This window comes from Leucoraja erinacea, chromosome 18 (assembly GCF_028641065.1).
Source record: "Leucoraja erinacea ecotype New England chromosome 18, Leri_hhj_1, whole genome shotgun sequence".
Classification (NCBI taxonomy): Eukaryota; Metazoa; Chordata; class Chondrichthyes; order Rajiformes; family Rajidae; genus Leucoraja; species Leucoraja erinaceus.
Window position 1 is genome coordinate 32,217,006 of NC_073394.1, and position 24,603 is coordinate 32,241,608.

General features: G+C 45.1%; 1 protein-coding gene across 2 annotated transcripts in view; it reads right to left on the bottom strand.

Annotated features, from left to right (window-relative positions):
• Nucleotides 1-223: 223 nt before the first annotated feature.
• Nucleotides 224-24,603, bottom strand: part of ldlrad3 (low density lipoprotein receptor class A domain containing 3) — a 118,960-nt gene continuing 94,580 nt past the window's right edge. For both annotated transcript variants that reach the window (XM_055649749.1, XM_055649748.1), the window contains exons 5-6: nt 11,489-11,855; nt 224-5,104 (exon numbers count right to left, since the gene is read on the bottom strand). In XM_055649749.1, the coding sequence (XP_055505724.1) occupies nt 4,918-5,104; nt 11,489-11,855 (554 nt within the window). In that variant the 3' untranslated portion in view covers nt 224-4,917. The remainder of the gene's footprint in view (nt 5,105-11,488; nt 11,856-24,603) is intronic.

A 24,603-nucleotide genomic window follows, 5' to 3' on the forward strand; every position in this document is an offset into this window, starting at 1 on the left:
GCAAGAAATAATTCAGTAGCGTTGCGGCAGCTTGGTTTGTTAGCAGCCTGAATAATTGGTGCCAGGAGCTGCTGAGGCTTATAAGAGACTCTTGTTCCCAAACATAAATTGTAACCAGCATATCGAGGCAAGAGTATTCATGTGATGACTTGGGAGCTCACTCAATTTCCCTGTACAGGCTATTTAGACCCCCCCCCCCCCCCCCCCCCCCCCCCCCCCCCCCCCGCCCTAATTTATTTTATCTCTTTGAATAACTGTCTCCAAATGATTGCATAACATGCACCGCCAGCAAACTACTTTAAAGGCTGTCAGCAAAACCAATGTATTTGAATGAAAATTTATTCAATGCGGAGAAAGAGAAAATGAACACTGTGGAGTTAAAATCCCGACTGAACGTGAAGGAAAATATGATCAAGAATTCGTACAATGGAAGAGGATCAAAGTGGTTGGTACTAGGGGATTGTATCAAACGAAGGGGATTTGGAATAGTGGGGGCGATATTGTGTTTAATGGGAGGGTGTTCAGCACAGTGAGGGTGGATATGATCATATTGGGTTTTTAACAGAGAAATTCTATAGATTGAAAGGGGCTTGGTAAAGGATTCAACACATTAGGTGGACATTGCAGTGGAATCTAAACCACGGAACCTCCCATGGTAAAGAAACATCCGTTACACCCAGTTCCCAATGTTCAGAATGGGATTGTTACGGTGTGGTAACATCACGTGACATGTAGTGGAACTTGATATAGTGCAATCTTATTTAATGTGGTGGAAAGTGATAAGATGCCTAATGCCCCTGTCCCACTTAGGAAACCTGAACGGAAACCTCTGGAGACGTTGCACCCCACCCAGTTCCCCGAGGTTCCCGGAGGTTTTTGTCAGTCTCCCTACCAGCTTCCACTACCTGCAGCCTCCAGCAACCACCTGCAACCTCCGGGAACCGCACGGAAACCTTGGGTGGGGCGCAAAGTCTCCAGAGGTTTCCGTTCGGGTTTCCTAAGTGGGACAGGGGCCTTACAATAGTCTGTAAGTGATTTACAGTGACGTACATCTCCTTGCAACGTTGCCATTTATTCTGGTGGCTTTCCATAGTTGGGAGGGATTTAATGTAGAGTTTGGTTTAGTCTGAAGAAGGGTCTCAACCAAAATCCCCACCCATTCCTTCTATGCAGAGATGCTGCCTGATCCATTGAGTTACGCCAACATTTTGTGTCTATCTTTGGTGCAAACCAACATCTGCTGTTGTTTCGTACACGTTTGGTTTTATTTAATGAGCTATAAAGGATCTGTTACCTATCAGTTGGCATTATGGAATTTTCAATGGTCGTAGAGGCCTGCAGGGAAAAGCTTGGGCTAGTGAGCCTACATCTGGGGACGCAACGTTACTAGAGAATATTCTGAGGGATAGGATATACATGTATTTAGATGGACATGGACTGGTTTGGGATAGTCACCATGATTATGTACATGGGAGGTCATGTCTCACAAATCTGATTGTTTCTTGAAGATGTGACAAAAAAGGTTGTTGAGGGCAAAGTTGTAGACTTTGTATATATGGACTTCAGCAAGACATTCAACTAGATTCTGCTTGGAAGGCTGCTCTGGAAGGTTAGATCGCAAGGAGAGATAGCTGAATGGATAGAAAATTGGCTTCATGGAAGGAAACAGAGGGTGATGGTGGAAGGTTGCTCTTCAGACTGGAGGCCTGTGACTAGTGGTGTGCCTCAGGGTTTGGTGCTGGGCCCATTGCTGTTTGTCATTTATACCTATGGTTTGGATGATTTGCAAGTTCGCAGATGACACAAAAGTGGGTGGTATTGTCGATAGTGAGGATGGTTGTCAAGAATTGCAGCCGGATATTGATCGGTAGGGCAGGCGGACTGAGGAATGGCTGTTGGAATTTAATTCAGATAAATGTGATGTGTTGAATTTTGGGCAGGACCTACATAGTGAATGGCAGGACTCTGGGGAGTGTTGTAGATCAGTGGCATCTAGGAGTGTAGGTACGTAGGTCCTTGAAAGTGGTGCCACAGGTAAATAGGGTGGTCAACAAGGCTTTTGGCACATTGGCCTTTATCAGTCAGAGTATTAAGTATAGATTCCTGCAACGGACTGTTCCAGCTGCTACGGTCAGGCAAACGCCTCCGTTGCCATGCGGTGAGAACGGAGAGGTTGAGAAGGAGTTTCTTCCCAGAGGCAATTCGGGTGTAAACGCCTATCTCACCAGGGACTAACTCTACTGAACGTTTTTCCTTCCATTATTTATTATGTAAAAGAATATGTGTGTTATGATTGTGTTGATAATTTGTTTGGTTGTTTTGTTGTTTGTCTTTTGCACAAAGGTCCGCGAGCATTGCCACTTTCATTTCACTGCACATCTCGTATGTGTATGTGACAAATAAACTTGACTTGATTTGACTTGAGATGTTCTGTTGCTGTTATATAAGCCGTTATGAGGCCACATTTAGAGTATTGTGTTTAGTTTTGGGCACCATGTTATAGGAAAGATATTGTCAAGCTGGAGAGGTACAGAAAAGATTTACGAGGATGTTGCCAGGACTCGAGAGTCTGAGCTATAGGGAGAGGTTGAGCAGACTAGGACTCTATTCCTTGGAGCACAGGAGAATCAAAGGTGATCTCATAGAGATGTATAAAATCATGAGAGGAATAGATCAGGTAAAGACACTCTTGCTGAGAGTGGGGGAATTGAGAACCAGAGGGCAGAAGGGACATGTTGCTCAGCGTGGGCAAGTTGGGCTGAAGGGCCTGTTTCCACACAGTATGACCATATGAATAAGGGAATCGAGAACCAAAGGACTTACATTTAAGATGACGGGAGAAAGATTTAATAAGAACCTGAGGGGCAACTTTTTTATACAAAGGGTGGTGGGTGTATGGAACGAGCTGCCGGAGGAGGTAGTTGAGGCTGGGACTATCGTAATGTTTAAGAAATATTTAGGCAGGTACAAGGATAGGATAGGTTTAGAGAGATATGAGTCAAATGCAGGCAGGTGGGACTAGTGTAGATGGGACATGTTGGTCGGTGTGGGCAAGTGGAGCTGAAGGGATTGTTTCCACACTGTATGACCCTATGACCCTAAATAATCGGAGTGAGTTTGGTAGAATGGATTTGAAAAAAACAAAAATTGTTCGCTTACCACTCTTTATATTATGCGTATGCCTCTGTTGTGCCATAGTCATAGAGTGATAGTGTGGAAATAGGCCCTTCTGCCCAAACGCCCACATCGACCAACATGTCCCAGCTAAACTAGTCCTGCACCTATTGTCTATTGTCTATTATATGAGGAGAAGTAAGGAACAGGGTACTGATTGGTGATGATCAGCCATGATCACATTGAATGGCGGTGCTGGCTCGAAGGGCCAAACAGCCTGCTCCTGCACCTATTGTCTATTGCCCCACCTGTCTGCGTTTGGTCCAAATCCCTCCAAACCTGTCCTATCCATGTATATGTCTAACTGTTTCTTAAATGTTGCGATGGTCCCTGCCTCGACGACCTCCTCTGGCACCTTGTTCCATACACTCACCACCCTTTGTGTGGAAAAAGCTACCCCTCAGATTCCTATTCAATCTTTTCCCCTTCACCGTAAACCTATTGTGTGTGTTTGATTGGGCAGAGATTAGATAGTATTGCAAATAAATCCCTATTGGGACATCCTCGTTAAATCTTTGTTGACTCGTGACAGAACAATCAGCCTTAGAAATCATTAAAGTTTGAATACAATGATCACACACAGCAGTAAATCCAGCACATTGAATTGCAAGGTATCGGAGGGCAATTAGCTTCTCTTGAAAAGACAGCACCATCAGTTTTGAAAGAGGAAGCAAATCTCAGATTATAAACTAAAATAGCCTGAAATACAAGCCAGTGCTTGGACAGCGAAATGACGGTTTTGAGTGCAATCCCTTGTCAGATGAGCTTGGGTGTGGAAATGCTCGACGTATTTGATAGTTGTTGGCCCAACATGTGACCCAGACTCAGAATCCATGGAAACCTCACAGAGGGTATCATCAGCCAGTTGTCATCTGTGACAGATCTCCAAACCTTGACTGAGAGCCATCCCAAGGGGGCAGGGACACCCAGACACAGGGACTTGTGCCCCTGGAATGATGCGTTTCCAGTTAGAGCCTCGCTGCAAGGTGGGAAGAAGGACAACTGAGGTGATCTGCCATGCTTGCCCAGGAAGCGGAGCATCCTGCACATGTCATCTCGAGACTCCACTGTGGAGAGCCTTCCAGACACAGTGAGCCACACTGCAGCTTGAGGATAGAGATGGGGGAAGAGAATCACACCCCAAAGGAACAGTTGACTATTGCCATGCAGTAACTATAAGTTGAATGCTGAGAGCAGATCTGTCAGAAAGTAGTAAAATGTTTGTTTTTAGATTTTGAAATGCAATGGAACAAGCATCCAGAAAGTGGCATCAGCACAGTGCTGCTCTTATCCTTTCTACCCAGCTACATTGCTTGAAGCTCTCCAGTGATTCTGACATCTGTTAGTGTCTAGCGGCTGGTTGCTGTGAGCAGGCACCTAGTATTTGCAGTGGAGCCCAGTTGACAAGAGTGCATCTCAAAACGTCACCAAATTGATTAGGTTTCCAATGCAGGCTTTGCGTTACTTGACAATGAATTCGGCACTGGAGCCCAATCGGCTGCCTGTGTCCAAGATCGTTCTCTTGCTCATCCCTGATGAACATGTCTCCAGGGGCAAACATCTGCACGGCAGCTGGATTTCGCCACTCATCCAGATGCCACAGTCGTTCCTTCACGGAGGAAGTCAACACGATTTAAAGTCTTGTTTTTACTTCTCAGATCAAATCCTTCGGCAAATGGGCCTTGAGTGGGTGTCACTTCGTGCAAGAACACAGATGCTGCTCCACCACACAGCGGCGCGAGCTCACAGCTCCTCCTCTGATCTGTTGCTGAGCAGGCAGTCTCTGATTTCAGTGCCCTCCTGTAAGCTGCCGGGATGCTCCAAACTCAAGGTGCTCCCTGCCCTGGAGCGGTACGGGGGCAGTTCAGGCTGGCTGTTCTCCATGCCCGACAGGTACGGAGGTGGTGGCAGGTCGAACCATGGTGGTCTGCTGGTGATGAGAAAAAACAACAAGTCTTTACAAATACTGAGCATTAAGGAATACATCTACACTAATTAAAGTACAGGAGGGTTTCAAATGACCACCTTCTGACCAACCCAGGTTAAACTGGACTCTACAATTAAATACATTTCTACTCATGACTGCATTCAGCATTGATAACATACAGCGTTGCCTCTGTTGAAAACAAAGAGTTTCTGGGATAAAGGAAACCTCTCTATTTTTCCTTGTGTGATCACTGCATAGGTGGAGAGAGGGTTGGTGTGTGTGTGTGTGTGTGTGTGTGTGTGTGTGTGTGTGTGTGTGTGTGTGTGTGTGTGTGTGTGTGTGGTGTGTGTGGGGGGGGGGGGGGGTTGTATCAATTGCAGGAGGTTTGATACAGTGGGGGAGAAATTGTAAATTGAAATAATGAGAGGATTCATATTCATAAGTTCTAGAAGCAGAATTAGGCCATTCGGCCTATCAAGTCTACTCCGCCATTCAACCATGGCTGATCTATCATTCCCTCTCAACTCCATTCTCCTGTCTTTTCCCCATAACCCCTGACGCCCTTACTAATCAAGAATGGTGTTTAGTACAATGAGGGAGGATATGATCATATTGGGTTTATACAGAGAACTTCTATAGATTGAAAGGGGTTTGGGTAAAGGATTCAACACGTTAGGTGGATATTGCAGTGAATTCTAAACAAAGCACCCTCCCATTGACAAAGAAACATCCTCTGTTACACCCAGTTCCCAAGGTTCAGAAAGGGATTATTATGGGGCATTAAAATTGCGACGTGATGGGACTTGATATAGTACAATATTATTAAGTGAAGGGGAAAGTGATATGATGCCACACACATAATATGGACGGGATTTATACAGAGACGTGCATCTCTTTGAAACGTTACTATTCTTTTCTTGATTTTCTCCACATTCAGAGAAACATGCCATGTCATTCAGACATGAAACATGTAGGGCAGGCATTTGATTCGAAGAATACCTTTGATGTGAAAAATACTAACGACTTTTCAGTGGAATGGAAAATTCAGATCGAGAGAAAAAAGGCCATATTTGATTGTTGCTCGTTTCCCACAACTGCCTAATATCCCGTAACATCGAGGAAGTTGCAGTAAACTAGTTGTTTGATTCTGTGCATAGAAGGATGGGATTTTTGCCTCAAACTATAGACTTGGGGGATTAGTGTCAAGGATTGGTGAGGTGTACGTACACATGTGGTTGGCCCAACCAGCAGAATGAGACCGAGGTCAGTGTTTACTTTAATAATGTGAATATTCTTGTTACTAATTGTTCTTAAATATTTGATGAGATCAGAACCATAGTGTAATAACTAGTGTTAGAAGTAGTAATAACTAGAACCATAGTGTAATAAACCAGTGTTGTGTAATAATAAAGTGGCCAAGGAGACACTAGGAACTGCAGCTGTTGGAGTCTTGAGCAAAGGCCCACACAATGGCACAGTGGTAGAGTTACTGCCTTACAGCACCATGGACCCAGGTTCAATCCTGACTATGGGTGCTGTCTGTATGGAGTTTGTATGCTCTCCCGTGGGTTATCTTCGGGTGCTCTGGTTTCCTCCAACGTTGCAAAGACGTGCAGGTTTGCTAGTTAATTGGAGAAGATCCTGTTTCCATATATCTGAACTAAACTAAAACACAAAGAACTGGAGGAACTCGGTGGGTCAGGCAACATCTGTGGAGGGTAGACACAACAAGCTGGAGTAGCTCAGCAGGACAGGCAGCATCTCTGGAGAGAAGGAGTGGGTGACATTTCAGGTCGAGACCCTTCTTCTGACTAAACATCTGTGAAGGGAATGGACAGGTGACTTTTTTGGGTTGGGACTTTTCTTCAGACTGCTATTATTGGGGGGGGAGGAACTGGAAAAGAGAGGTGAGGGTGAAACACACCGTGGCAAGTGATGTGGAGATATACATACAATGCTGCAGTAACTCAGAGGGTCAGGCAGCATCTCTGGAGCAAAGGAATGGGTAACATTTTGGGTCGAGTCTCTACTTCAGACTGAGAGTCAGGGGAGAGGGAAACTAGAGGTATGAAAAAGTGCAACATTTTGTGTCTATCTTCGGTGTACACCAGCACCTGCAGTTCCTTCCTACACAAGTGATGTGGATGCAGGTCAGAAGGGGGGTTGATTGGCAGATGGCGGTGGGATAAGTGTCAAAGGCTAGAGGCAGTCAGAAAAGGAAAGAAGGAGTGGATGTAAAGCTGTATAGAGAGCGACACTTAGAAGGGGGTGAGGGGGAGGGGAAACGTGTGTCCAAGGATCTGGCCCTGGGATCAGGGGTTAAGAGCGTCAAAGGGGGAGAGAATGGTAGGTTGAGTGTACGTGTGCCTAAAAGGTGCACGAGACACAACTTCACAGGGGTTCTAACCGAATGAGTGAAACACAGTTGTGTAGGGCATGCCCAGTGACATTTGAAAGGCAACATCCTGTTAGTGACTGTCATGTCAATTACATTGCACTGAGAATGGCCTGGTGGAACTCCGGGAGTGATACAAAGTGATCCGGGACCTAGGTCGGCACAGCGGTAGAGTTACTAAATCACAACGCCAGTGACCCGCGTTCTGCCTGTACGGAGTATGTACATTATCCGTGTGACCGCGTGGGATTTCTCCGGGTGCTCCGGTTTCCTCCCACACGTACGTGTTTGCAGCATAATTGGCTTTGGTAACATTGTAAAATTGTCCCTAGTGTGTAGGATGGTGTTAGTGTACGGGGTGATCGCTGGTCGGCGCTGACTCTGTGAGCAGAAGAGCCAGTTTCCGCGCTGTATCTCTAAAAGTCTAAAAAGTTTAGAAGTCTAACGAATAGTCATTACCAGGTTTGCGCTGGTGAATTTTTAATTGTGCTCGACTAGAAAGAAAAACTGAAATATGTGACTGAATTTTGAGGCCACTTATTTAACTTCTCTTCATAATCAGGTCCCCATTAAAAAAATATGCTCACTTTGATAGTCCTATCAAACTGAATCTCACTAGCACCCACTAAAGAGAGTTTGACAATCATTGTCTCATTAAGGAATCAGTTTGATTTAAAAGGCAGCCATTAATTGGACAGTATCAATAGCTCAACCACATTCAGGCCGATTAGACTGCTCCCTCAACCATCACCTTTCAATAATTTATTCTGGATATGGCCAGTTGCTTTTCCAATGCCTAGAAAAGAATGATGCAACCTCCACTGGTCTACAAGGAAACGGGCAGCGGCCAGAACAGGGGCATCACACAGCCAAGCCACACACCACCGGGACCTGCAAACCGACTGCCATTCCAGCTGCTCCCTTTGCCCAACACCACTGCAGGAGAGTCTTTCGTGAACTGCAGTCTTTCAAGAAGGCAGCTCACCATTACTTCCCAAGCACAATTAAAAAGGAGCATTAAATATTGTCCCAGATAACGAAGAAAAAGGACTCTTGCTATTGCGGCTGCATTTTACCATCCAAGTCCCATGAAAGAGAATGTTTCGTGATCTGAATCCATTGAGGCAGGCAAGCACACTAATGGAACCCTTTTAATATTGGGAGTTTCACCAAGACGACCCCATCAAACCGACCAGAGCCGAGTTTGATAAGTGTGTGGATGACAAAATGAGAATAACCCTGGTCTATAGAAGGTGAATAGAACGTGAGCAGTGTGTGATGTTCACGTTTCCTGCTAAATGTGGTGGTAACCAGCCTAGATTAACCTCACTGTCAGTAGCAATATCATGAGTGGTTAACTTCAGTTAAAGATAGCCTGCCCTGTTCTTATAACAGACATGCACCTTCTAAACGAGAGGTCCACTGCAGCTGCTGGAGATCACTGAAGTCCCAATGCCTTGAAATTACGGATTCCAAATAGTTGAGTGCATGAGGTCAGGGTGAGATGGGAATGATCCATCACAAGCAGAAATCCACATTAACACGGGACATTTTATCAATAAGCTTTTGTTTCATTCGATGGCTACTGGCAGCTCCAAGACACTGCAAGCTTTCTGGATTTGGTCACAAATTAAGGATTCCAAGACTTCTGTTCCATGACAGATAAGATTCAACAGAGACTCAATTATCCTCAAACTATCATTTCTTTCTTGTGGTGTGTACATCACTGTCCAGGCACACATTTATTTGACAGGTCAGGCCAGTCTGAAGAAAACGGTCTCGACCCAAAAAGTCTCCCATTCCTTCTATCCACAGACGCTGCCTGTCCCGCTGAGTTACTCCAGCATTTTGTGTCTATCTTCAGCATTTATTGCCCATTGCTAATTGCCCTTGGAAAGGTGTCGGAGCTGATGCCGTGAATCACTTCAGTGCTACCATAGGGGAGGGGATTCCAGGTATTCAACCAAATAGGGCTGAAAAGGACAGTGTAAGTCAGGATGCCTTGTGACGTGGACGGATAGTTTGAGGGATCAGTATTCCAGTGCTCCTGCTGCCCTTGCCCTCTGGCTGGTAGTGAATGTGTGTATAGAGGGCATCACCAGGGAGCCAGAGTGTGCCCGTGATATGAGAAAGATCTCTCAGGTGGTGGATGGGGTGATGATCAAGGAGGCTATATTGGCACCAAAGACAATCCAATAGAAGCAACTATTTGATCCTGACTATGGGTGCTGTCTGTGTGGAGTTTGTACGAGGGATTTCTCCAGGTGCTCCGGTTTCCTCCCACGCTATAAAGACGTCCAGGTTTGTAGGTTAATTGGCTTTGGTAAAATTGTAAATTGTCCCTAGTGTGCAGGATAGTGCTAGTGTACAGGGAGCACTGGTCAGTGCGGACTCGATGGACAGAAGGGCTTGTTTCCGCACTGCACCTCTGAACCTAAAACTAAAGAAGCAACATCTGGGATGCGCAGTGGTGCAGCGGGTAGTGCCGCTGCAGCGGGTAGAGCCGCTGCCTCACAGCTCCAGTCACCCGGGTTCAATCCTGACTTCAGATACCCCGTGCACATTTGCACTGCTTTGCATATTCCCCCTGTGACCATGTGGGTATCCATCTGGTGCTCCGGTTTCCTCCCTCATCTCAAGGATGTGCAGGTTGGGAGGTTAACGGATTGTTTATTGCACCCGTATCTCAAGTTACTTATGCACATGACAATATATTTGAAATTGAAATTGAAATTGTCTCTGGTGTGCAGGTGAATGGTGCAATCAACGGGGAGTGGATGGGAATGTGTAAATGAATCAAATGGAATGATGTAAATAAAATATATAAAAATATCAGTGGGATAGATAGGGTAGACAGTCAAAACATTTTTCCCCATGGTGGAAATGCCAAAGACTAGAGGGCAGAACCTAAGGTGAAGATTGCCGCAAAATGCTGGCGTGACTCAGCAGGTCAGGCAGCATCGCTGGAGACAAGGAATAGGTGACGTTTCGGGTCGAAATCCTTCTTCAGAGTGAAAAAGATGCTGCCTGACCCGCTGAGCTACTCCAACATTTTGTGTCTATCTTCGATGTAAACAAGCATCATGTTCCTTCCTGCAGACCTTGGTGAAGACAGATGGAATAGTGGTGTTTATGAGCCTTTTACATAGGCACATGGATATGCAAGGAATGGAGGGATATGGATCACGTGCAGGCGGAAGAGATTAGGTTACCCTGGCATCATGTTCGGCACTGACACGATGGGCCGAAGGGCCTGTGTCTGTACCGTTCCATGACTGATGCTTCATTCTACCTGTACCGCACTGTACTTGTCCATACAACACTAATCTTGACTTGACTGAATGGCCACGGTATTTGCCCATGACGTGCTGGCGAGCAGTAGAATCTGGGGGGAGCGGATGGGAATGTGTGAGTGAATAAAATGGATGAACATAAATAGGTGCTTGGTTGGAACATGCTAGATGCCCTGATTCTATGTTGCCCGTCTCCAGAACAGCGGACAGCACGGTGGCGCAGCGGTTGAGTTGCTGCCTTACATTGTCAGAGACCCGGGTTCAATCCTGACTTCTGGCACTGTCTGTACGGAGGCTGTACATTCTCCCCATGACCTGCGTGGACTTTCTCCCACACTACAAAGGTGTCTATGGCTTGATATAATTGTAAAATTGTCCCTAGGGTGATCGCTAGTCAGGGCTGACTCGGTGGGCTGAAGGGCATGTTTCTGCGCTGTATCTCTAAACTAAAAGCAATAATCTAAACACAAGATGTGCCCATAATGTACCTGATTGTTACAAACCATTTTATAGTCAGACAAGTCGTGAACAGTAGCAGTGTGTGGGAAGGAACTGCAGATGCTGGTTTAAACCGAAGAGAGACACAAAATGCTGGGGTAACTCAGCGGGACAGGCAGCGTCTCTGGAGAGAGGGAATGGACGATGTTTCGAGTCGAGACCCTTCTTCAGACAGTCGCAGTGTGGCAGATTGTTGCTTACCTCTGCCCCAGCATGGCCTCGGAGTAGGAGGGGGGCACCTCTTGTGGGGTGAGGGGGTGGTGGCAGTGGGAGCTGGCGGTGAGCTGGATGCTGTTGCCGGCGTTGTAGGTGACGCTGCAGTGGTGGGCACGGTCCAGGATGACCAGGCGGGAGAGCAGCAGCGGGTGCTGCAGGCGCTGCAGCGGCGGAGTCACGTGGCCGATCAGGTTGTTGCGTTTGCGGTGGTGGTGGAGCACCATGGCCAGGAGCGCCATCAGCAGCACGAACACCACCGAGCTGCCGATGATGGCAAAGATGACGCTGGGATAGTAGGGGAACATCCGGATGTCCGATGTCACGTAGTCGTGACCTCCGCCCAGGCTGCTGTCTGGAGTTCAGAAGTCAAAATTAGGCCATGGGAGCAAAATTAAGCCATTCGGCCCATCAAATGAATTTGACACTCCTTTTTAAAAAAAAAAATTTTTCCTCCTTTTTTTTTGTTTATTTTATTAGAAGTTAATACAGTACAAAACAGTACAGTGGAACCTAATTTTAGGTGCCAACTATGTCATACCGTAATCCATTCTATGTACAACCTCTAATTTTATGTTTTGAGAAGGAAGTAAGCAATACAAGAAAAAGAAAACAATAGAAAGGGGAAAAAGAGGGAAAATAGATGGTAGAGAATAGAAAAACGTGAAGTGTGTATATAAAAAAAAGAAAAAGTGGAAAGTAGAAATAGAAGAGAAGGCCCCTTAAAAGAGAAATTTTCAAATCTGTATTCGGAGATGTAGATCTCTCCGCGGCATGAACTGAAATCAGCAATCTTTACGGTACCGCTGCATCACATGATTCCAAAAAGTCGATGAAAGGAGACCAACTCCTTCATATTTATCTATTAGTCGGAGTCTCATTTCTTCAAGGCGTGCTATGTCCATCATATTCCTAATCCACATTTTAACAGTTGGTATGGTTGTATTTTCCCAAAATTTAAATATCAATTTCTTTCCAATTATTAACCCATAATTAAAAAAAATGTTTTGGTCTTTATTTAAATTGATATCTTCTACTATTATTCCAAATATAATCCATTCCGTTTTAGGTTCTATTGTGGACTTGAAAAGCTTTGTAAATATATCAAATATATGGCTCCAAAATTTATTCAACTTTGTACATCCTACAAATGAATGTGTTATATTAGCGTTTTGAAACAAACATTTATCGCATCTGGGAGAGACGTTTGGATAAAATTTATTCAACCTCGTTTTTGAATAATATAGTCTATGTAATAATTAGAATTGAATTCAATTATGTCTTGCATTAATAGAACAATTATGTGTGTTCATCAGATACTTTTCCCATCTATCCTTCGAGATCTTTATCATTAGCTCATGTTCCCAATCTTCTCTTAGTGCTTCTGTTGAGGGTAATTCTCTATTTAATATATTATTATAAAAGTATGATATTAGTTTTTGTGAATCAGCCTTAATATTCATTGCTTCTTCTAAAGGGTCTAAAAATATAGTTTGAAATCTATGTAAATATTTCTTCATAAAGTCACATATCTGTATATATTTAAAATATTGATTATCCTTCAGTTTAAATTTTAATTTTAAATGTTGAAATGATAACAGTTTGCCCATTCATACATATCCCCTACTTTCCTAATCCCCAGTCTATCCCATTGTTGATATGTTTTATCAATGAGAGATGGTTTGAATGCGGGGTTGTTCAATAGTGGGGTTAGTACTGATAGATTATTTAATTTCAAGGATACTTTTATTTGTTTCCAAATTCTTATTGTATTGTGAATAATTGGGTTCTTCTTATATATTATACTATTCAATTTTATCGGTGAGAACAAGATCGTTCCTATATCGTACGGGAAGCACTCCTCTTTCTCCATTCTTATCCACTCCAACTGCTGAGTGGAACTATCCAACCAGTACATTATGTTCTTAATATGCACTGCCCAGTAGTAATACTTAAAGTTAGGTAATGATAAACCCCCAACTTCTTTAGGCTTACACAAATGCTTTCGTTGAATTCTGGGTGCTCTGTAATCCCATATCAAATTAATGATAGTAGAATCTAGTTTTTTGAAAAAGTATTTTGGAATATATATTGGGATCGCTTGAAACAAATATATTAATTGTGGTAAGAAAATCATTTTTATAGCGTTAATTCTACCTATCAATGAGAGCGGGAGCGTTTTTCAAAATGTAATCATAACATTCAGTTTATTTAATAGTGGTATAAAATTGGCGCTAAATAATGATTTATGTCTTCTCGTAATTTGAATACCCAAATATTTGGATTTTTCAGTTGCAATTTTGATTGGGAATTTTAGTAAGTATCTCAAATCCTGTGGTTTTAAAGACATAATTTCGCTTTTATTCCAATTTATTCTATATCCTGAAAAAGAGCCGAATTCCTCAATTAATGTTAATAATTTGACACTCCTCATCTTCCCCTTTAATCTACTGTATCTATTCTACTTTAGTTTCATGTTCATAAGTGATAGGAGCAGAATGAGGCCACTCGGACCATCAAGTCCACTCCGCCCTTCAATCATGGCTGATCAATCTTTCCCTCTCATCTTCATTCTCCTGACTTCTCCCCATAACCCCCGACGACCGTACAAATCAAGATTCTGTCAATCTCCGCCTTCAAAATACCCATTGACTTGGCCTCCTCAGCCGCCTGTGGCAATGAACTCCACAGATTCACCACCCTCTGACCAATGGAGGTAAGAGCCAGGAGTTAGACAGCACAATGGGGGATTCCAGGCAGTCATAGAGATACTTGTGCCGGGAAACTGACCCATACCTAGACCACCCACCAACCACTGCCATCTCTTTCTAAAACAAAGTGGCAGGATATTAGTACATGACTGGCATAAACAGATCATTTTAATGCAAGTTGACTCGTGCCATAACATTGCTCACATAAATCACATGACGTGCTTTTTTCCACTTTATGTTTTAGACTTCAGAGATACAGCACGGAAACCGACCCTTCGGCCCACTGTCCGTGCCAACCAGCCGTCCTCTGTACACTAACACTATCCTACACACTAGGGATAATTTTACCAAAGCCAGTTAACCTACAAATCTGTAGGTCTTTGAAGTGTGTGAGGAAACCGGAGCACCTGAAACCCATGTGGTCTCAGGGAGAATGTACAAACTCTGTACAGACAGCACCCATAGTCAGGATCGAACCCGGGTCTCTGGCGTGGTAAGGCAGGAACTTTACCGCTGCACCTCCATGCCACCACATTTGAGGACTGGGCCACATGTTCCTGGAGCACCGCTCATTCCCAATAGCTCAGGGCTGGTCAGATCCACAGCACACGGCTGACTCGCTAAGATCCAAAGGCACAATCCTGGCAGCGTGCATGTTAGGAATGATGTAGCATGTGGCCCTGCTCTGCAGCTGAACACAAGACACTTGCTGCTGAACAAAGGCCCTACTGTAAGAGGACTTGGACATTCCCATGACAGGACTCAAGATCATCACAGTTCACAGCATCGAGAGGAAGTGTCCTGGGCCAACAGACCTCTGCTGTGGACCCTGGAATTCTCTTGTGACGCTCAAACATCTATTGAATTGTCGTTAGGCTAATGTAGTCCAACAACCAATTAGTTAGGGAGGTTTGCCAAAAGAGTCTCTATGTTTCCTACACTTTGTACATTGTGGTGTAGCCATGAGAGCTCATTGTCTCTTCAGGATTGTAACTACACCCTCATTTTTGGGAGTTTGATTATACAGATATTCAAACCCCTCTGTCTTTGTCAACTGAAGTAATTGCTCATTATGTGTCGTGTTTTGATCACTGAATTGCAATGAGAGAAGCCCATTGTTAAACCTTTAGAACGGCTCATAAAATCATTCACTTGGAATTTAATCTAAACAAAAACAGGAAATGCCTAGCTAATGGACACATGAAAATAATGAGCTATGCATAAGATGTCCTGTCTCTGGGTCAGAATTAACTCTTATATTAGCATGGTATAACTATGAAGGGGCAACAAGATACAGGTGCCAGCGGTTCGTAAACAGCTTGGATAGGGTGATCAACAATGACATATGAGGAGCCATACTGATTGAAATGATTTAACACATTACATAAATGCTGGAGAAACTGTAAATAGATGTGTGTAATACTGAGATGCAAGGAACAACAACAACAAAAACAAAGCACTGGAGCAACATAGACACAAAATGCTGGAGTAACACAGCGGGTCAGGCAGCATCTCTGGAGAGAAGGAATGGGTGACGTTTCGGGTCGATACCGATTGTGGTTGGGGGCGGGGTAGCGGGAAGTGTGGTGGGGGCAGGACAAAGCCCGGCGAGACATAGGTGAGACAGGAGGAGGGGCAGCGCGAGAGGGTCTCAGAGAACTCCCGTGGGAGAGTGGAGGAGAACCTCTCAGAGCAGACATACCCTGAGAGGGATTTCACAGTGGAGCACTGAAAAGGAGATGCAAGGAACTGCAGATGCAGGTTTACAAGGAAAAAAAATCCCCACAAAGCGCTGGAGTAACTCGGCGAGTCAAGCAGCATCTCTGGAGAACATGGAGAGGTGATGTTTTGGGTTGGGACTCTTGATCAAACTGATTATGGTGGTTAGAAAACACTCCGCAGGTCAGAAAAAGTTTCAGATCAATAAGCTTTTATGGGAAGTACACACCAAACGGGATGACTCTACATCTTACATGTCCCCACTTTGTTACTCTAGTCACCTCCTCACACTATTGTCTTGTCTGTTACATACAGCCTATCCTTCGAAAATCCACCTGGGTTATTTTCAACTTCTCAAAACGCTCAAGTTGCTTTCTCTCCACATATATTGTACTCATCTCTCCATAACAAATATTAAACCAGGAGGCAATTTCCTGGCATTCCATTCCACCCTCCCTCCCTCCCCCCAGCCTCCCTTTCTTAAGCACTGGAGTTAAATTTGCCATTTTCTTGTCTGATGGAATAATTCCTGAATCAAGAGAACTTTGCAGAATTGCAATTGCAGGCAATTTCCTTAATAGTCCCCTTCAAAACCCAGGGGGTAGAAAGATCAGTTGGTTTTGATTACCACCATACATTCTAATACCGTTTGGTTGTTCTCGTTAACTTTAGTGAGTGCCAATCGTGGATTCATTATCCGTTTCCCTGGAGCATCTGATACATTACCCTTTTATGACAACTGACACTGTCTCCTGTATCTGTTCAATACATTTGCCACTTCCCTCCTCTCATTTGCAATCTCACTTCTTATTTTTGATATGGAACAGAGTTTCTTTTCTGTCATCATTCATATTCCCAATGTACTCCTCCCATTAATTCCTGAGATTTCCTTGTAACAATAATTGTAAAAAAAGCTGTGTTTATTTTCATAACCCTGACATTTTTTGCAGTTATTACTCTTTTGCTTTTCCTCACATCTCCCCTCCTCCCATGGATCTACAAGATTCATTGTACTCTTGTGTGTATTTTCCTTCAGATTTATTAATCTTGCAGCCCTTTTGTTAACCATGGCTATTTGTCTGGCAAGTATGGTGGTGCAACGGTAGAGTTGCTGCCTTACCGTGCCAGAGATCGGGTTTGATCCTGACTACTGTTGCTGACTGTACGGAGATTGTGACCGCGTGGGTTGTCTCCGGGTGCTCCGGTTTCCTCCCACGCTCCAAAAACGTACAGGTTTGTAGGTTAATTGGCTGTGGTAACATTGTAAAATTGTCCCTAATATGTAGGATAATGTTAGTGTACGGGGTGATCGCTGGTCGGCATGGACTCGGTGGACCGAAGGGCCTGTTTTCGCACTGTATTGCTAAACTAAACTATACTGAACTAGTCCTGGCCTTTCAGGACATTTACTTCTGCGCATCTCCCATAGCCTCACTGAAGATGACACTGTCTTCTCCTGCGGCAGTCCCTGGGGGTTGAGGCTGGCTTGCCTCCACAGCAGATGTGAGGAATGGAGGATGCCTGCACGTGAGATGCTGCTGTGGACCAGCCGCTGCAAGGTCCGGACAGCTTGACATCCTGGTCCATCACCGGGGAGCTCCAAGACATTTGGAGATTAGGAACAGTGGCATTGACGCAGGGGACATGCGTATATAGGTGTGCAGGAAGGAACTTCAGATGCTGGTTTAAATTGAAGACACAAAGCACTGGAGTAACTCAGTGGGACAGGCAGCACCTCTGAAGAGAAGGAAAGGGTGACGTTTCGGGCCGAGACTCTTCGTATATAGGTGAGCACACAGAGATTTAAAACACACGCACATGTACACACATTCCTGACCATACATACATTCTGTATCTCGAATGCACACACACAACACACTAAACTCAGAAGTAACCTGACCCACGCACATATTTATCTTGGCTCTACACTAAGTGTGTGTAGGCATATCCTGAACAAATACACATACACTCACAGAGATTCTCTGATCACCCGCACACTAACACACACACACACATCATTGTTACCTGTGGCCCTCTTGCTCTGTCCCTTCCCTACACTAGTCCTCCCCACACCTTTAGGTCCTCCCTCTCCAAACCCCTTCCCCCAGTCCCCCTCCTACTGTAGCAGAGAATGATGTTCTGATCTACACAGTTCTTTTTCTCCTCTCCTCTGTTCCCTACAATTTAATTGGGGAGGCAAATCAACCCAGTGCGGTGGGGAAATGAATACCAATCAAATCCTGCTACAGATTCGCAGTCCAGCACTTGACCTCTCCCTCATTCACGTGTTTCTTGTGTTAATTAAAAAATTTAAATATCTTTGAATGAAGACGCCAGACAAAATTCCATGTTCTTTTGATTAAGCAGAGCTATTTCTTTTCAAAATCAAATTGGTAATTTTTTTAAACCTTGGCACAACAATACTCCTTTAATTTATTTTACCTGCATGATACCGAAATAATTTAGACTTTCAAAAGACTGCCTGACTCAGAGAAGCGTTATTATATAATCAAAAAGAATTGCATCAACTGCCTATAATACCCGAGATAATGAACAGAATGCTTTTGATTACATTTGGAGAATTGCTTTAGGATTTTTTCTGCATTTGACAAGATGACATTCATGAAAAATATTTGTTCAATACTTCTATTACATTAACTATTCTAAAACATAATCTATCTATCTATACATAACTAAAGCTCTGATCTTGTTAACTTCCGGTTGCATGGTCATTCTATTTGCGCAAAAACGTTACGCGATAGTGCTACGATTTTTCGCCAGCTTACTCGCTGTTCTCCTGCGCTGCGATTGGACCAAGTTTCGTTCCGATCGGTCATCTAATGTAAACTTTAGCCAGGTTTAAACATCTTAAAAACCGCGCGTGCGCAGATCGATCTCTCCTGCCATTCAGTACCGCAACATTTCTCCTGTCACTCTGCGGGACGGTCCGCCCCTTCCTGCGCCATCGTGTCTTTATTACTGGAGCGGTGGATGGCCAGCTGAGGATTTCACAATTTTCGGAGGGACTGGAAACGGCCCAGCCCGGCACGGGAAATGTCGCCAAACGGAAAGCGGAGAATCTGACCTCGGCGGAGGACAGCAAACAGCAGACCAATGGTCCAGCTGTGAGTCCGGCCCAGCCCCTTCCCCTCTGGTCCCTCTTGCTGGCTCCTCCCCAGTGATACCCCCCACAACCCCCGTATTTTCTCCAAACTCTCTATCCCCCACCCACACCCCACTCACCCCGCCAGCACCCCATCCCCCTTGCCCACACAGCCCCTGCCCACACCCCCCTCGCCCCCACAAACCCTTCCCCCATCCCACCCGCCCCCCTCCCCCACACCCGGGGGAGGAGGGGAGATCAGGAGCGTCAATACGGGAACCCGTCAGCTGCGCCTCCGTAGTTAAGGGCTATGGATGAGTGGTGGAATAATGCATTGGGGGAACGGGTTGCATTGGGGGAACATGTGAGTGGTGAAATATTGCATTGGGGAATGGGTTGCTTTGGGGGAACCAGGCCTCCCGTGTGGCTGGAACCCAACGGGTCCCACTTAGTCTAGTTAAAAACATAAAAATGGAAGGAAATTCATCTTAGCCTACCTGCTAAATTACAGGCATAATCTACACTAGGAGGAGAAGGAGGACTGGACTTTTTGGTGCCTTCCCTCACAGTGGAAAGTGGGGGGACGTTCATGTTGAATCCTACAGTGTATTATGTCTTTACCATGCATCCATATATTTTATTTTATATGGATGCATGGTAATCTAAGTTTTTTCTCTGTAAAGCACTTTGGCTTCAACGTGATTTGATTTAAAAGTGCTATATAAATAAAATGTACTTACTTACTTACTTACTTACACCTCCATTGGCACGGCTTGTCATTTAATCAGTATGTAAGAAAACTCGGTGTAAGGTGTAGATGCAAGGAACTGCAGATGCTGCTTGACACAAAAAAGACACAAAGTATTGGAGTAACTCAGCTGGTCATGCAGCATCTCTGGAGGACATGAAGAAGAGTCTTGACGGTAAACGCTGCCTATCCATGTCCTCCAGAGATGCTGCCTGACTCCCTGAGGTATTCCAGCAGCCTCGGTCAGTAAAAGGTGATCAAGCCAAATGCAACATCTGTCTAGTCCTGTGTTGGCTAGTGATTGTCCTGTTGCCCTTGAGGCTTAGCAACACAGCAAGAATCCGATAACATGTCAAATGTGTTCATTCACGCCCTTTGTCCAAAACTGGCTGACAAGGTTCCAGATACAGACCTTCCCCAGGTAACGATTGCCCGACTTATGTACAAGTCACAGACACAAATGATCGTTTGGGAGACGGGTGGGATGGATTTGTGGGGTGGATTTGCCAGCTGCTTCGAGGGGCTGCCGGCATCTTCCACCGTGTGGGAACTCTGTTCAAAGGTTGAGTTAATCGCCCTGTCTCGACCCGAAACATCACCTATTCCTTCGCTCCATAGATGCTGCCTCACCCGCTGCGTATCTGCAGCATTTTTGTCTACCTTTGAAAAAGCACTTGTGTTCACTTTAAATCTATCCTCATAGTATTTGTCCAAAACTGCATCTCATTTCAAAATCACTGCATCTCTCAGATCAGGAACCGGATTCAGCCAGTCCAATTCTGCTGGAAAGAAAACAAGTTAATCACTGCAGTTTACATCTATTTTTCCCTCCGTACTCGGCTCAGAGACGCTGCACTGGCAGCAGCCTCTGCCTACAGCCTGTCTGTCATTTCTTTTTTTTTATTCAGAAAACTTTATTGTCTGTTGTAACAGAAAATCTTCTTTGACGTGGCTCAACATACAGACAGGACAATGTACTGATAAGCAGTCATACAGCACAGATTTCTGCGAGCACACACAGTGTGTATCGATCTTAAAAGCAAATATAAAGATTAAAAACTGTAAAAATAGACAAGCTATTTTTAGCTATATTTCTATCTTTTTTTTAAATTTTCAGTTAGTCTAAAGTCTGTTTTAGGGGGAAACTTTTACCTTTCTATGTGGGGGAGGGGGGCAGGGTAAGGGGGAAACCGTCTCCCAGTCTCTTCCTGGCGGGGACGCGACTATTTCTCCGAGTCGCGTCCTCGCCCCCCCACCTCACGGCCTACCAGCTGGATCGGAGCGGCCTTTCCTACCGAGGACCGAGTACCGGACCAGGGCTGCTACAGCGGCGGCGCAGCGCTGGATTCACCGCGGAGCGGGCGATACCTACCTGGGTCGCCGTTTGGAGCTCCGGAGCGTTGAGCCGCTGCTCCAACATCGTGGAGCTCTGGTGTGGAGAGCTTCCAACGCGGGCGGCGCTGACCGTCATCGTGGAGTCCTGGGGCGCCTTGCAGAGGGTCTCCACCCGGCACGGCCTACGGACTTTGGAAGCCACCGACCCCGGTAGGAGGGGGGCCGACTCTGGTGTCCACGCCGCTGAGGACGTCCCGCAGACCCGATGTCGGACGTATCACCCTGGCGAGCGGTCCTGGACATCGGGCTGCCCGTAGCTGCAACTGCGGAGGGCTTGGGGAGGCCCTGACCACGAGGAACAGTGAAGGAAGAGACTGTCTTTGGTGCCTTCCCACACAGTGGGAAACTTTGATTCTGCTGTGTGGGGATGTTTTATGTCAAATTCTATAGTGTGTTGTGTTCTTTATTTTTATTGTATGGCTGTATGGGAATTTTACTTCGGAGTCACGTGAGTGACTACGTGAAGAACCCCGCCAGGACGCATGCGTGGCTCCGCGGCCGGGCGGTAAGGCAAAACAAAAAACCATCAAAGTCGTGCTCAGATGAGTCTGACTTTGAGCAGCCGCGGGCGGCCAGCTACCGTGAGCGCTGGAGCCGGATGGAGCGGTGTGTGGAGCAGTTGCTCCAACGTGACAGGCTCCGGGAGATGGAGTCGAGTCACTGTGGGCACTATGTTAAAACCCACAGCAGCACCTCTTGTAGGGCTGCACAGTGCTTCTCCCTCGTCAGAGGGGAGTACTGGGGGTCAGTTCTGGGCTGATCCTGAAGAGGGGTTTGCCGAACGGAAATCAAGTGTGCAGGGGGTGCAGGAACGTGAAAATCTACTGGACATGGTGTCCAACTTCATGCAGCCAGACCAGACTGACCAAAACCTGGAGGACGCCTGACACCGGGTAACTGTATATCCCTGAATGTTCCTGTAATAAATAATTGTATATGGAAACTCCTAAACAGCGGGGATAACAGCTTTCACCCCCACAGTGGATGAGAAGGACATGTCGCAGGACCAACAGGATGCACTGGCACTGCTTTGCAACACACGGCCATAGACAGCACCCTTACGCACCCACCAGTAGAACAAGACCGACTGGTGAAAGCTCGAAGGTCCGGTACACCAAACATGAGTCTTTTTTAGGCCATGGCCCAGACCAGCCTTTTTGGAAGACACGTAAACCTCCAACATCAACCAAACCACAAACCCAGACACCGACGCCTCAACATCAACGAAGGATTTACAAAAAGAAGTAAACCTGCCACTGGTAACTATGGAGGTAGGTGGGTCTGGTTCCCTACAAATTGCAGGGAGCATGGAGGTTGGGGGGAGATTACTCTCCTTTCTGGATGCATGGAGTATGTTAACTACCGATACTTATATTTTAAGCAGTATCCAGGGATATACCATAGAATTATACACAAGTACAGCCCTCCAGTTCAACATATACCGAACCAAATGTTCGTACTTTCCGGTAAAGAAAAATCAGAAGCGCATGCTGAACTGGAGCGGCTTTACGCAAAAGGGGTAATTGAAAAATCCCAACACGAATCGCTAGAATTCGTGTCCAATATCTTTACCAAAAACAAAAAAGATGGTGGTTGTCGCATCATCATAGATCTGACCAAATTGAATACATTTGTACAATATATTCATTTTAAAATGGAAACCTTTGTTACTACTAAACAATTGATTTCCAAAGGTTACTTCATGGCTAGCATCGATGAAAAAATGCTTACTATTCAGTGCCTATACGAGGTGACCACAGATGTTACTTAAAATTCAACTGGATGGGACAGCACTGGCAGTATAGAGCGCTGCCAAATGGGTTAACATCAGCCCCCAGGCTGTTCACTAAAATTTTGAAACCAGCCCTAGCGTTTCTATGGAAACGAAAACACATGGTCATGGCATATCTAGATGACATACTTAATGTGGGCAAAACTTTGGAATTGGCCAAACAAACTGTAACAATCACAAAACAGTTATTTGAAAAACTGGGGTTTATTATCCATCCAGTTAAATCTAAATTAACGCCTTCCACTACTATGGACTATTTGGGGTTCACCATTCTCAGTTCACATGTCGGTGACTTTGCCAAAGGGAAAGGCTATAGACTTAATAGAGGCTTGCAATAACCTCATTGACATCAGTAACCGTCCATCAGATTGGTAGCAAAAGTAATTGGCAAAATGGTGGCTGCTTTTCCAGCCACACAATTTGGACCTTTACATTACCAAAATTTACAGAGAGCAAAAATACAAGCACTCAAAATCAATGCTGGTCATTTTGACAGACCAATGAAGCTACCAATCAAAGCTATAATGGAACTAAAATGGTGGATAGATAACATTTGGCTTTGTTTCAATCCAATCATTATCAGCAACCCTTCTATGGTGCTACAAACTGATGTCAGTGCACTTGGTTGGGGTGCCACCAATTCCATCTCCAGCTGTGGAGGTAGATGGACTGCTCAGGAGGCATCATTATTACTAACACTGGGCATAAACTACCTGGAAATGTTGGGTGCATTCTATGGCCTAAAGTCATATTGTACTGGGTCATATCACCAGCATGTTAGACTACAGATTGACAATACCACCGTGGTAGCATATATCAACCACATGGGTGGAAACAAATCGACATCATGTGACAATCTGGCTAATACAATTTGGCAGTGGTGTATCCAGAGAGATATTTGGATATCAGCTACTTACCTACCAGGTAAACTAAATTTAGTGGCAGACACCAGGTCACGCAAATTTGAATGAAAACACCGAATGGAAGTTGAATAAAAAGTATTTGCTGATATTACAGCACGATATGGAACACCAGATATCGATCTATTCGCATCCAGGCTTAATCACCAGTTATCAAACTATGTTTCGTGGGAACCAGACCCTGGGGCAGCAGCGACAGATGCATTTTCGCTGCATTGTTGGGTGGAGGGGGAAATTGTTTATTTATGCATTCCCTCCTTTCTGCCTCATCAGTCGGGTATTAAGGAAAATACAGCAAGACTCTGCGTCTGGTATTTTGGTAGTACCCGATTGGCCTACTCAACCATGGTTCCCAGTGATACCGAACATGGTATTAGAACCATGTATCACCATCCCGAATAGACCAGACTTATTGGTTCATCCCGTAACAAGGGATAGCCACCCATGCCATAACTATTTGAATTTATTAATTTGTAGAGTTTAAAAATACCTCTACTACAGCTGGGACTGACGGACCGAACAGTGAACATGATTTCGGCGGGCCACAGACAGTCCACCAAAAAACAGTATCTGGTCTATATCAGGAAGTGGGAGATGTATTGTCACAAAAACAGCATACCTGCAGAGATATGAACATCCCGTCTGTTCCGGAATACCTGGCAGGCCTCCATTATGATGAGGGGCTCAGTTATAGTGCCATCAACTGCGCCAGAAG